The sequence below is a fragment of the Micromys minutus genome (assembly GCF_963924665.1).
Source record: "Micromys minutus genome assembly, chromosome: 25".
NCBI classification, from domain to species: domain Eukaryota; kingdom Metazoa; phylum Chordata; class Mammalia; order Rodentia; family Muridae; genus Micromys; species Micromys minutus.
This window is the reverse complement of record NC_137960.1, coordinates 34861395-34874838: the sequence shown is the minus strand read 5'-3', so window position 1 is coordinate 34874838 and position 13444 is coordinate 34861395. Positions and strand designations below refer to the sequence as shown.

Genomic DNA, 13444 nt, shown 5'->3' with positions numbered 1-13444 from the left:
GAGACACATATGACCTTAAAGAGACTAGAGTAGTACACACAGGTCTTGGATGAGTTTAATCCAAATATTGTCTCAGAACTCAGAAGAGAAAGTGGGAATGATCTCTCACTCCTAACCAAGAGGTTACTGATACTCACTGGCAAAGGAAAGTTAGTTTTCTTCAATGGAGTTACATTGATGATCTTAACAACATTTCCAATCTTGCTCCAAACTCAGGAGTAGTTGTCTCTCCTAAAATTATCTCAATAAGGTTTTGACATTTTTGACTTATTTTGTCCTTATTTGCATTATTTTTTCATATTGGTATTTTGTTTTTATATTTTGGCTTCTATTTTTGTGTTTCTTTGGGGGTTGTAAGTGTATGTGTTTTGTTTGTTTGTTTTTAAAGAGAGAAAGAGAAAAGGCAAGGAGTTTGGTAGATGGAGATATGAGAAGGGTCTGGGAGAAATTAGGAGAAAGAAAAAGCATAAGAATATATATTGTAATTTTTTCAATTAAAATAAAAGGACAAACAAATTTATAATTTCAGGATAGAAATTATTTGTATAGGACAGTAACAAAGGAAATGAAAGAATAATACCAATTAAGAAACCATATTTTGAAATAGCAAATTTCCACTTACATTTGTCACTAACTAATTATAACATAAAAGGCTGAAAATTTTTGTTGGATTATAATTTTATGTGATCAGTCACACCATAATTGTATGTAATAGAAGTTAGCCTTGAAATTGGATTCCCTTACGACCTAAATGTATATAATTATGCATCACAGACATTTTTTCTGAGTACAACATTTGGTGTATTTCAGGGGTTTGTGACATTATTTTAAGGTTTTTCTGTATGAGTGGTCCATAGTGTCCTGATAAAGAACACATATTTTAATACATTTACTGCATTTAATTTTATCTATATTTTGTGTATCTTTGCCTTTTAGGAGTAGGTGGTTAGATTAAATTACTTACTATAAGTGACTAAATAGTGAATGTGGGCTTTAGTATAAGAATGTGAACAAGGTAGATAATTTTACTTACCTAATTTGCCTTGAGAAAATAAACAGAATGTCAAGGTAAAATACATTTCTGGAAAGGCTCCAAGGTTTCCTGTGTCAGCTCTTACAGAACACAGGAAAGTTAGTTATGCTTAATTCCAAAACTCTGATAATACTTTTACTGTGTGCCCATATCACTGAAGGATGAATAAAGCTCATATCTGAAGGAAATAATCATTTTAAAACTTTTACCTAATATCTATTTTACTCACAGCATCAGAAATTCTCACTAAGTGGAAGTGGTCAGTGAATTCAAACCTAACATGAATAACATGTGGGTAAGCTTTCAATGTTGCCACAATAATTAGTATAAAAACTTCGTTATATTTTGGCATTTGAGCTTTATTTCCTACCAGATCCTTCCATAGGACAAAACCCAAATGCACAATTGAATTTACTGGGTTGTGAATCTTAATAAATTTACTTTTGAAATATGATGTTTAGTGCAACGAAATACAGTATTCTAAGTGCTAAAATCTGCAGAGTGCTGACTGCAGTTGAAAGAGGCATTTGATCCCCATCTTTCTAGAGTCACAGAACTCCAGGGACAAAACAGGAATAGTTAATTAGATTGCTGCCTCCAGAAAGTTAATTTATTGTTGCTCATACCATGAATATCTGTCTTTAAGTATTAACAACCACGGGATTCTCAACAGTAACTTAGTATCAGTCCATTTGCAGATGTCTGGTCATTATTTCTCATTTCTATTCCATTTTAAAGCAGTTCATGCTCTCATAACTCATTTTTACCACTTTTATAATATGTAAAATCATATATCAAGATGTCTAGATGCCCTTTTGAAGTGAAAGTAAAGTCCTAAAATGTAATTCAATGAAAAAAGATGAGTATTAGCCCACTCTAGAACAATTGAATATTCATATGGAAAATAATGGAGTTCCATCTTATTTTTTGTACCATATGTCATGATAAATTCAAAATGGATCATTGACCTGTGTCATAGAAAACTGTAATATTTTTGGATGAATAGAAAAATAAGCCTTCGTGTTTGAGGGATCCTTGCAAGCATCACACTCACCATAGTGGCAAGAATGAACGTTGGTTCATTTTGACTTATCTTCACTGGTTCAAACCTCTGGTATCTGACACAATTTAACTTAGCCATATTTAAGCACAGCACAATTTTGGACAAAAATTTTGCTGATGAAAATTTATCTCAGTCTTGTGTGCATAAATAAAGAAAGTTTAAGACATTTTTACATTGAATTTCTTTACACGTACATATGAATTCTTCTATAAGGATGTGTTCTCTAGACTTAGAAATATAAGTCAAGATACAGATCTAGGAAGAATGACTGATCAAAATGTTGTAACCTGTGGAATTCAGTATTGTCTTGTCATAAAATAATAGAGAAGTTACTTAGCCTTTCACAAAGTATAAGTCCCATCTCTCGTAAGGATGGGCTTTATGGACCAATAAACAATGGTGGTGGTGTTGGGAAGTCTCTGGTACACTAATGAATGATGCGAAGCCTGGATGCACAGCTAGCTAAAGATCAGCAGGTTGGAAACTACGTTTTTTCTTAGCATTCCTGTTGGTAACATCTTGCTCTTTTGCATAGATGAGCCTTAATGTTTCATTTCCTTAGTATCTCTAGAGCCTTTCTATATTCACTAAGACCTCTCAGCCTCTACATTTATGTTTTTGAGCTAGGTGAAAGGTTTCTAGAAACAGCAATGCCACCTGATGCATAAAAGAAAAATACTGAAATTATATTCAACAAAATTAATAACCTCTCTGTACTGGCTAGTTTTATGACAACCAAACAAAAGCCAGAGTCATCGGAGCTGAAGAAGCCTCCGTTGAGAAAATGTTTCTATGAGAGCTAGCCATAAGACCTACACAGATAGGGCTGGAAACCTAAGCTAATGCAGGGTTTGGTCAGTGTGGCTATCAGAATGGCATGATTGTCAAGGATATAGGCATAATTATGAACCTCTCCTCTTTAATACATAATTCCAAGAAAACGAGTTATATTTGCAGTCAGACAATCAATCACATGTCTGAACAAAAGAAATGCATACAGAGCTGAAGAGGAATGGAAAACCTAATTTAGTGTAGGGAAAAGGTTTTAAAGTGAATTCAAATGCAGGATATGCACATGGTAATTTTAACACATGTATACCTATTTAACACTATTAGTTTTTTAAAAAATGCATTCAAATTAAATCATATTCAAGTTAAAATATTTTTAAAATAATTACTTTTTGTACAATAAAACAAATGGTCGTGTTATTGTTGAATTTAACTAACTAGGATTCTCATATACTTACACATATAACACAAATGCAGCGACCTCAGAAAATAATTATTATTTTAAGAAATGCAGACCATCATATTGGATCAGTCTAACACGCCATTTATGAGAAACAAAAGCACACGTTAAGAAAAAAAAAACTTTCACAGAAACTTTCAGGCCAGCTTTATTTAGACAAAACTGTAAACGAGCCAGATGAATCCAGATGTCCTAGTTTTTATTCTGGTGCTATAATCCATGCTGATCAAAATCAACTTGGAAACAAAAAGGTTTACTTGGCTTAGGCCTCCCAGTATACAGTCTCTCAGGGTAGTTTGTGCAGGAACTGAACTGCAGGCAGGATCAGCTTTATTAGACAGCCCACACTCACCTTTCTTGGAAGGTGCTGCCCATAGTAGACTTGTCTCTTCAACATCAATCATCTACCAAGAAATTCCTCAGATCCCCACAGATACAGACCAATCTGGTCAAGACAAACATTAAATAAGGGCTCTCTTTTCTCTAGTGATTCCATATTGTGTCAAGTTGACAATAACAACTAGCCACGACACTAGGTTAATAAATACACAACCTGTGCTATATGTATATGATTAAATATTATTTAATGAGCAAAGATATTAATACACATAATAGTATAGAAAAATCAATATTTTTTATTTAAATAAGGAGAAATTATATATATTTATACAACATGAAAACTGTTAAGTAGTAGAAAAAACTTTTTTTTTTTTCAGGATGGGAACATAGGATGATTTGTGTATGTGTCGAAAAGGATTTCAGAGCAAACACACACAAACTTGGCATCATGTGTGTGCTCTTTATTTTATTTGTGGTAGTAGTTTCATGGTGCAAACATTTGTCAAAATGTATGAAATTGTATGCCGTAATAAGTTCCGTTTGTTCTGTTAGCTGCATCTGAGCAAAGCTGTTTATAAAGTCATGTATCTGGTATCCTAGCAGCTAAGCTCTCTTGGTGACTCTGTCTCAGTAGCCATTTCTTAGCTTATTTCTACTGTAGTTTAAAAAGCAATGTTTGGATAAAGACTGAGCATCTTGTAACCTACTCCAGTTCTCCTTAATCCCTGACAGCCATAGTCTGCTAAACTTAAATGTTCCTTGGATCTCAGCACCGACAGCCATCCCTCTTCCCCTTGAAATTTCTATTTCACTTTTTCGTTTAGTCCAGCAATGGCAGTACAATCTTTGGCCTTGGCTGTGTCTGTAGTGAAAGCATACTTTCCTTGAACTCACATTTCATCCTATACTACGTAGGTATTCCATTTCCAACTATATATTTAATCCTTTTGCAAATATTCACTCCTGTTTTATGTCTTCTGGAGCTCAGTATTCTAGTCCAGGTCATGAAGAAAAAATATCATGTTTTATTTCCCCTGTATTGAAAAACAGTATGCTGTTGTAAAAGTGAGAAAACACAAGGTTTGTTATGATTTATATATTCTAATTCTTCAATCTAATTCCTTTCATTTGCTAAAGTTGAATGAGGAAGGACAGTGCACTATTAAATAATAACTGAAACTGAAATTTCTTAAACAATAAATTGTCTCAAGCAAACATGTCTGTTCATAGACGCTGACATCTTTCTAAAGGTCATTGGCCATATTCTCTACAGGCACCTATAGAACATTTTAAAATAGAAAGAGTAGTAATTTTGAATGAATAGTAAATCTATGGCTTAACATAGTGTTACAATATATTTGAAGTGAAACCACAATGTAATAAATTCTGGAATCATTTTAAAAAGTTTCAAACAGTTCTTAAATGCCAGAGTATTCAAATAAACCACAATGAGAAAGTAGAGATGTTTGAAACTGAGTGATTATATAAATAAGAAACTAGGTGTAGGAGTGGATTTTTAAAAAGATATAGAAAATGTGTTTTGTAAAACGTTTTAAGGAGAAAGATAAAAGATAAACATTAACGGGCAGAGTATGCTAAGAGTAAGAGAATGAAATAAGCACAACAGGGTGAAGGAAGAAATATTATCCTTTGGACGTGATTACTGCAGGGGTGGCTTTGATGCTTCCATCAGTAATCTGCCTGTGACTGTGAAGGTCCTGTTTCCCAATTGGTTCTTAATTGATCAATAAAGATAGCAACAGCCAATGGCTGGTTGGAAGAGGCAGGAATTCCAGGTTCCCTCTGGCAGTCTAGGAGACATAGGAGAAAACACCAGGATGTGGTTGGTAATGAATCTGCCCAGAGACTAAAGTGGGGTAGTTGAAACTACACACTACAGTTTATACCATCCATCAATATGAGAAACAGTGACTTTGATGATCTTCCTATCTATAAAATAGAAAAAAACAAAACAAAACAAAAAAAAAAAACAAGTATTATAAAGTGTACAGCTGTTTTAATTGTATGGTTGTATCTTATTTCTGAAGCTGGGTTTAGCATACTTCTGTATATATTTTGGATTTTTAAGTCAAAACTGTTATGTAATAATTTTAAAAACCACCTAACAATCTTTCAGAAGAAGTTATTACTGATAGGCTCCTATGTAAATATCAGGTGAATTTAAAAGTGATATTTATTGAATTGATTTTTAGGTATTTTCTTATTTTAAATGGCATAATTTTCTTCTTAACCACCAAATATAAACTAATAAGAGGATTTGCAAATTTTAAAATACATACATACCTAATACAAGTTCAAGGGTCTTCAATTTAGCACAACTAACTTTATTCATTTGCAGTTTGTTTTTAGTATCTTCTCTAGGTCATTTTATTCCTTAACTGTAGTTAAAAAATAACCAAATGTAGATTAAAAAGACTGTCTTGCCACAACTATAAAAACAAATCCAATATGATTAATAGCATATAAATGACACTAAGAGGTTTTTTAAATGGTTATATAAAATTAAATTTAGCACACTTGCCATATAAAATGACATAAGCTATTCTTTGTTTCTTTTCTTCTTTTAAAAAAAAAAAACTCAATTTTCAGTTAGTCAGTGTCTTAAATCTTATCTCTTACCACAATGGCAGAAATTAATGGGATAAAGTGCTCTATTCAAAGACAAATTATCATATCTTCTTCAGTAAGTGCAATTCCCTCAACACCCACTAAAAGAGGGAGAACAATAGAAAGGTCTTGGTTAACTTAAATTTTTCTTAGATCATGAAACTTTCATTTATTTCATTGGATAAACCTTTTTGTAAACACAGTAATTTGAAGCCGTTTGTTTTTGTAGGATACATATTCTGGCACTGTAGTTATCCTGGCTTTCTTCCATAGTAGTTTAATTTTGTGGTTCACTGAGCAAAACTAAGAGTTTTCCAGAAGGACTTGTACTTAAAACAGTCAGGGGTATGTTGCCTGGTGAGATTCTCAGTCTTTTTTCTTGATGAGTGTGTCTGCTCAGAAAAGCCCCTTTGTTTTTGAAACCAAGAGAGTTTTTCCTTTTTTTCTTCCTTCCTTTCTTCCTTCCTTTCTTTCTTTTGTCCTTCCTTCCTTCCTTCCTTCCTTTCTTCCTTCCTTCCTTCCTTCCTTCCTTCCTTCCTTCCTTTCTTCCTTCCTACCTTTCTTTTTTACTTTACATAATGGACACTAACTGTATTTTTTGTTTATAATCACTCCAGACATTGTATCAGAATGTTATGGGATTCTAGGTAGATCAACAATTCAATACTAACACGTTTTATATTACAGAATTATCAAACCAACTGATTAAATTAAAACTTAGCAAATTTCAAATATAGACAAGAGACACGAGTCTTAGGAAAGCTGTCAAAATCCCTGTTTCATATTAATGTCATGGAGAATGACAGGGGCTCAAACCTGTGTCCATCTGATTCATAAGACCCATCAATAACTAAATATCCTAATACATTTATAAACAATTTGCAGCTCAATTTAATTGAGATAGTTTATTGATTGACTATTAAAGGGAGTAACCTTCTGGCACCCAAGTACATAAGCACATAATTTAATTGCCATCAAGTGTTACTTCCAGTGTTACTGGTGTAAGTTCCATCCAGTCTAATTCTTAGCTTTGCTGCTGTTGTCATAGTCTGGTCCAAGATACTTTAAAAAAGAAAGTGCAGCAGGGACTCTGAGGATTTTACAGGAGTGACCCAAATAAGGACTCCTAGAAATGGAAGACTCAGTGCATTAGTACCTTAGCATTTCTTCTAGGCTCCACCGAACAGTTACCTAGCAGCAGCCAGATAACCCTGGTGTGCTTCAAAAGGGATTGTTTGACCTTTCTTAAGTCTCTCTAACTCTCTGCCCCTTTTCTCTATTGCTCTTTCCTACTCCTTTCTTCATCTCTTCTTATCCCTCCTTCAATCTCTCTCTCTCTCTCTCTCTCTCTCTCTCTCTCTCTCTCTCTCTCTCTCTCTCTCTCTCTTTTTCTTTATATCATCTCGTTCTTTGCTTCCACTCTCTTCTCAAACCTCTTTACATGACCCCAAATGAACTGTACTCTATACTACAACTATCTGGCTGTTATCTTGAGGGAAAGGATTCATCAGTTTCCAACTACACCTAAAACACTGCTCTCTCTAAAAGAAGAAGAAGAAGAAGAAGAAGAAGAAGAAGAAGAAGAAGAAGAAGAAGAAGAAGAAGAAGAAGAAGAAGAGGAAGAGGAAGAGGAAGAGGAAGAGGAAGAGGAAGAAGAAGAAGAAGAAGAAGAAGAAGAAGAAGAAGAAGAAGAAGAAGAAGAAGAAGAAGAAGAAGAAGAAGAAGAAGAAGAAGAAGAAGAAGAAGAAGAAGAAAGTCACAGAACTTCTATTTGTCATCTTCTATGATAGCAAGTCTTCCTACGGTAGGACTGGGATATGGTGTAACAAGATATATTATGACTAGGCACAAATCTTCATATCAAGTTTGGGAAAGGAACCCAGTAGTAGTTCAAGTGTCCCAAGGCAGGCAAAAACGTCGGAGACACATCATAACCGTACTCTTAGGAATTCCATAAAACACCAACTGAATAAAGACCTAGGACAGACCCATGATGGCTCTGTGATTGCTGCTTCAGTTTCCAGGAACCCTGCTTGGTTAATTCTGTGTATCATGTACTCATTTTGTCCTTGACACCTCTGGCTTCACAATCCTTCTTACCTCCTTCTGGTTTCTCTGAACTCTGTCTAATATTTTGCTGTGGGTCTAGGCATCTGCTCCCATCAAATACATCAACTACCTGAGGAAGGCTCTCTGATGATGGTTGGAGTAGGTACCAATCCTACCTACAGAGCATGGCAGAATATTATTGAAAATCATTTAATTTTTTTAAAATCCTATGTCTCTGGACTATCCAGCCTTTTGTTTTCTTTTATCAAGGGTATGTAGGGGATGGGTCCCCTCTCCAGGCAAGGGCTACAAATTTTCCAGTCATTGGTTAGCTATCTTTACATGTTTTGTATCTCTATTGCTCCAACACATCTTGCAAGCAGGATAGACTATAGGCTAACAGTTTTGTGACTGGCTGGTATCCAAGTCCTACCACTGGAAACTTGTCAGCATACAAATGTTCACCAGTTCAAGGTGCAGATTCTCTAATGCTAGAAGTCTTCACTAAGGTGGATATATTCTATTTTCCCATCATAGTGATCCTTTTTCTTCCTTAGCCTATCTGTGGATAAGTCTGTGGATTGTAGTACAATTATTATTTTTTAACATCTAATATAAATTTATAAGTGAATACATATGTTTTACTTTCTGGGTCTGGATTACCTCACTCAGGATGCTTTTTCTATAGTTCAATCTATTTTTCTACAGATTATATCATATTTTGTTTTGTTTTGAAACAGGTGATACTCCTTTAGGTCAATGTCATAAAATTTATTCCATTTTTCAGGTGAGGGACATCTAGCTTGTTTCCAGTTTCTGGCTATTATGAATAAAGCTACTATGAAAATCGTTGAACAAGTGTCCTTATAGAAGGAGTGTCTTTGATATATGTCCAATAGTGTTATATTTGGAACTTAAAATAGATCAATTTTCAATTTTCTAAGGAATGCCACATTGATTTCTATAGTGGCTGTACAAGTTTACACTCTCATTAGTAATGGAGAAGTGTTCCCCTTGCTCCACATTCTCACCCAACCTGAATTGTCACTTGTAATTACTGATTTTAGGCATTTTGCAAGATGTAGCATGGTATCTCAAATGAATTTTAATTTACATTTTTCTTATGACTAAGTAGGCTACACATTTCTTTAAGTGATTTTTTCAGTCCTGAGAGATTCCTCTCTGTTTATATCTGTACCCCATTTTAAAATTAGATTATTTGGTATTTTGATATCTAGTTTTTTGAGTTGTTTTATATATTTTGGATATTAGCCCTCTATCACATGCTGAGTTGGTGAAACTCTTTCCTTTCTGTAGGCTGCTATTTTGCCTTTTGATGGTGTATTTGGCATACAGAAGCTTTTCAGTTTAATAGAGTTCTATTTATTAATTGTTGATCTTAGTCCTTGTGTGATAGGAATTCTGCTTAGGAAGTTGCTTCCTGTCCCAACATGTTCAAGATTATTCTCTACTTTCTCTTCTCTAAGGTTCAGTGTTTCTGGTTTAATGTTGAGGTCTTTGGTCCATTTAGACTTGAATTTTGTGCGGTGGGTGACAATGTGGATCTATTTGAATCCCTCTACATGCAGATATTACAGTCTGATTAATATTTCTTGATTCAGATACTTTCATTTTTTTTGACTGAGTCTATTTGACTTATTTATAAAAATTAGCTGTCCATAAGCATATGGATTTATGTTTGAGTTTTTAACTCAATTCATTTCATGAATATGCCTGTTTTTATGCCATTAAAATATCCAAAGGTTAGGCATGGCCCATTGGTTGAGGGATGGGGTCATCACCAATCTCTAAAATTTTAACTCAGAATTTCTCCTGCTTAAAGGAAATAGTGACAAAGAATGACAGAAACTGAAGTAAAGATCATCCAGAGACTGTCCCATCAGGGGGATTCAATCCACATGCAGACACAAAACACTGACACTATTGTTAATGCTAAGAAATGCTTGCTGACAGAAGCCTGACAGATCTGTCTCCTGAGAGTCTCTGCAAGATGTTGACCAATACAGATGCAGATTCTCAAAGTCAACCATCAGACTGATCAAAAGGACCTCAGTGGACAAGTTAGGGAAAGACTGAAGGAACAAAAGGGGTCTTATTTTCTATCAATGGGAGGGGAGGTCCTTGGTCCTTTGAAGGCTTGATGTCCTAGTATAGAGAAATGCTAGGGTGGTGAGGCAGGCATGGGTGGGTGGGTGGAGAGCATTCTCATAGAATCAGGCTAAGGGGGATTTGCAGAAAAAAAAAACTGAGAAAGAAGATAATATTTGAAATTCAAATAAATAAAACATCCAATTAAAAATAGGGTTTTTTGTTTTTTTTACAGTGAAAAATGTTTATTTATGAACATTGTAATCATTACAACTCAGAATCTACGCGGCAGAGCAAAGATTAAAAGGTGATGCTTAGTAGCTTTCCTCTCTACTACTTGTGAGATTTAAGGCTGCCAAAGGCAGTTTTCTTATGCAGCAATTCTCACTTTTGGTTTTGGTGGTGCCAGGGGTCAAACCGAGGGTCAGGTGTGTGATACAAGAGTGTTGCACAACTGAGACACACCCTTTGCTCTGTGGCTCTTATTTAACAAATAGAGTAGAGGTTTTCAGTTTATGATTATAATGAGTGACAGTTGGCAAATACACGAAGTGTCAGAACAAGGCTCTCATAAGCTAAAACTTTTTACCTGGATAAAATAAGATTTCAATAAGACTAATAGAGCTTCCAGACTACTGAAAAAAAGCGTGGTCTTCTGGCCTCGCTTTTCCTCTGAGTTTTTCTTATTCTCTCATGCTAAGATTCTGCTACAGCTTGCTGCTAAGGGAAACTCTTATGCAGAACAGGGTGCAGGTCATCTCCATTGGAACTCGCAGGACCTTGACATGAAAAGCCTCTCTTAAGAATCATGAGGACAGGTCTTTTAAAAGCTGGAGTTGTACGGAACATTAGGTGAAAACCGCTTTAGTTATGAACTTTAAGGTGATAATATTCTCAGACACAGCACAGAAGAAAGGACACTACACACATGACCAAAGTTATGATAGAAAAGAGCTTCTGACTCAAGTAGAGAAAGAGCACAAAGGCAACAAAGAAAAACGAGTTAGGAGGAAAAGGACAGGCAGGTCACTGGGCTTTAGTCACACCCAGGTTTCTTCGAGCTTCCAAAAGCTTTTCTTTCGTCTCCTTCCGTTCTTGCTCATGTCTCTTCCGTTGTTCTTCTCTGGTCTGGGATGAGGTTGTTTGTAAGTTTTCCTGTGGAAGGTAACTCTGCTTACACTTTCCTTCAAAGAACTGTTTTCTTTAGCTTCTCCCCACGGTCTCAGCTTTCCTTTGTGTGGCTTGTAGTTGAGGGGACGAGACAAGCTTGCTTTGAGATCAAATACCGGTTTCTTACTAGAACCTGGAGTCTGTGTTGCTTCAGTCGTCAACTTGAATGGAGTATTAACGACGGCAGGAGAATTTCTCTTGGTGGTCTTTAACTTGGGTGTCCTGATCACAGCCTGACCTTTTGAAGCACTCCCAGGTGCAATCACATGTGGGGACTTTCTGGCTGGTGTCTTGGTCAGTGAGCACTTATGTCCATTATCTTTAGTAGCAGCTGAAAACCTGACATTCATTTGGGTTGCTGAGAGGCCTTGTGAGCGCTGTCGCTGGGCAGGAGTGCAGGGCACAGATAACCTCCCTCTTATAGGAACCGGAGTCACCATCCCTTTTTTGTCAAGCTTTAGTTCATTAGGTAAATTGTGTTCTTTAAAGTGTTTCTTTTTTCTCACAATATATTCATCAATGGATTCCATTTTCTTAAAGTGGGCCTCATGAAACTTCTTGAAGTTTGGTGTAGTGGCTGAAATCCTTTTACTGTTCCCAAGTTTAGAAGAACCAGCCATGCATAGAGATCTTTTCTCCAAAGGCCTCTTTGGATCTTTACTGTCATTTAATTCTTCTCCTGAGGAAGCTGCATTCCTGTCTTCTGGCTTCTGCTCAGGCAGAGAGGGAACTTCTGCAATAGCTCTGAAGTCTTGATTTTCCTGATTTTCTTGATGTGAGGATGCAGTAATGTCTCCCCCTTTCATCTCCAAATGATCCTGGGAGCTTGGAATCCCATGGATGGTCTTGCGCTTGCACTTGTGCTTCCTCCTCGTTTTGGTGACATGACCACCTGATTCCATCTCAGCTTGCTCCTCACTGCTGACTTGTGTCTCGGTCTCATCACAGGAGAATGCAGAAGACTGAGTTTCATCCTGATTTTTACTTTTGTTCCTTGTTTCTGGATTCAGGTGTGCTTTCAAGGCTCTTAACAACTTGTCTGCCCTCAGGTTAGCTCGGAGGCCCAGCCTTTTGGCTAAATTTTGCAGGTCGCTGTACTTGAAGGAGTCCAGCTCCTCTGCAGAGGGGATGGTCATCACGTTCTGCAATCACGGCGAGACCCAGAAAAACAGCCACACAATTCAAAACAGCACATTTCAAAACTGGCTCCCAAAAAATAGGTTTTTATTACTTTAGGTTCTTTTCCCTTTTTTATTGGATATTTTATGCATTTACATTTCACATGTTATATCCTTTCCTGGTTCCCCTCTCTCCCATCCACCCTTACCCTGCTTCTATGAGGATGCTCCTCCTATTGATGCCAGAGAATGCCATCCTCTGCTACCTGTGTAACTGGAGCCATGGGTCCCTCCATGTTTGTCCCACCCTTTGTTTAGTGGTTTAGTCCCTGGGACCTCTGGGGGCCTGGTTGGTTGATCTTGTTCTTCCTATGGGATTGCAAACCCTTCCAGCTCCTTCAGTCCTTTCTCTAACTCCTCCATTGAAGTCCCCATGATCAGTCTGATGGTTAGCTACAAGCATCCTCATCTGTATCAATAAAGCTCTTGCAGAGCCTCTTAGTAGACATCCATACCAGGCTCCTTTCAGTGAAATTAAGAATAGATGGTAATGTCTTAAGAAGTTATTATATTGTTGAAAATTATTTTAGATATCCTAGGATTTTTGATTTTTCATATGATTTTGATTATTGTTCTTTCAAGGTCTGCAAAGAATTGGTTTGGAATTCTGATGGAAATATGTTGAA

At 36.1% G+C, this 13444-nt stretch overlaps 1 protein-coding gene across 1 annotated transcript; it reads right to left on the bottom strand.

The window, feature by feature from the left end:
• Positions 1 to 10857: 10857 nt before the first annotated feature.
• On the bottom strand, positions 10858 to 12776 carry NUSAP1 (nucleolar and spindle associated protein 1; the record flags this gene model as incomplete). The annotated part of the gene is made up of 1 exon (XM_080938293.1): positions 10858 to 12776. The coding sequence occupies one exon, from the start codon at positions 12774 to 12776 to the stop codon at positions 11511 to 11513; it is 1266 nt and encodes a 421-aa protein (XP_080794419.1). The 3' UTR covers positions 10858 to 11510.
• Positions 12777 to 13444: the final 668 nt, after the last annotated feature.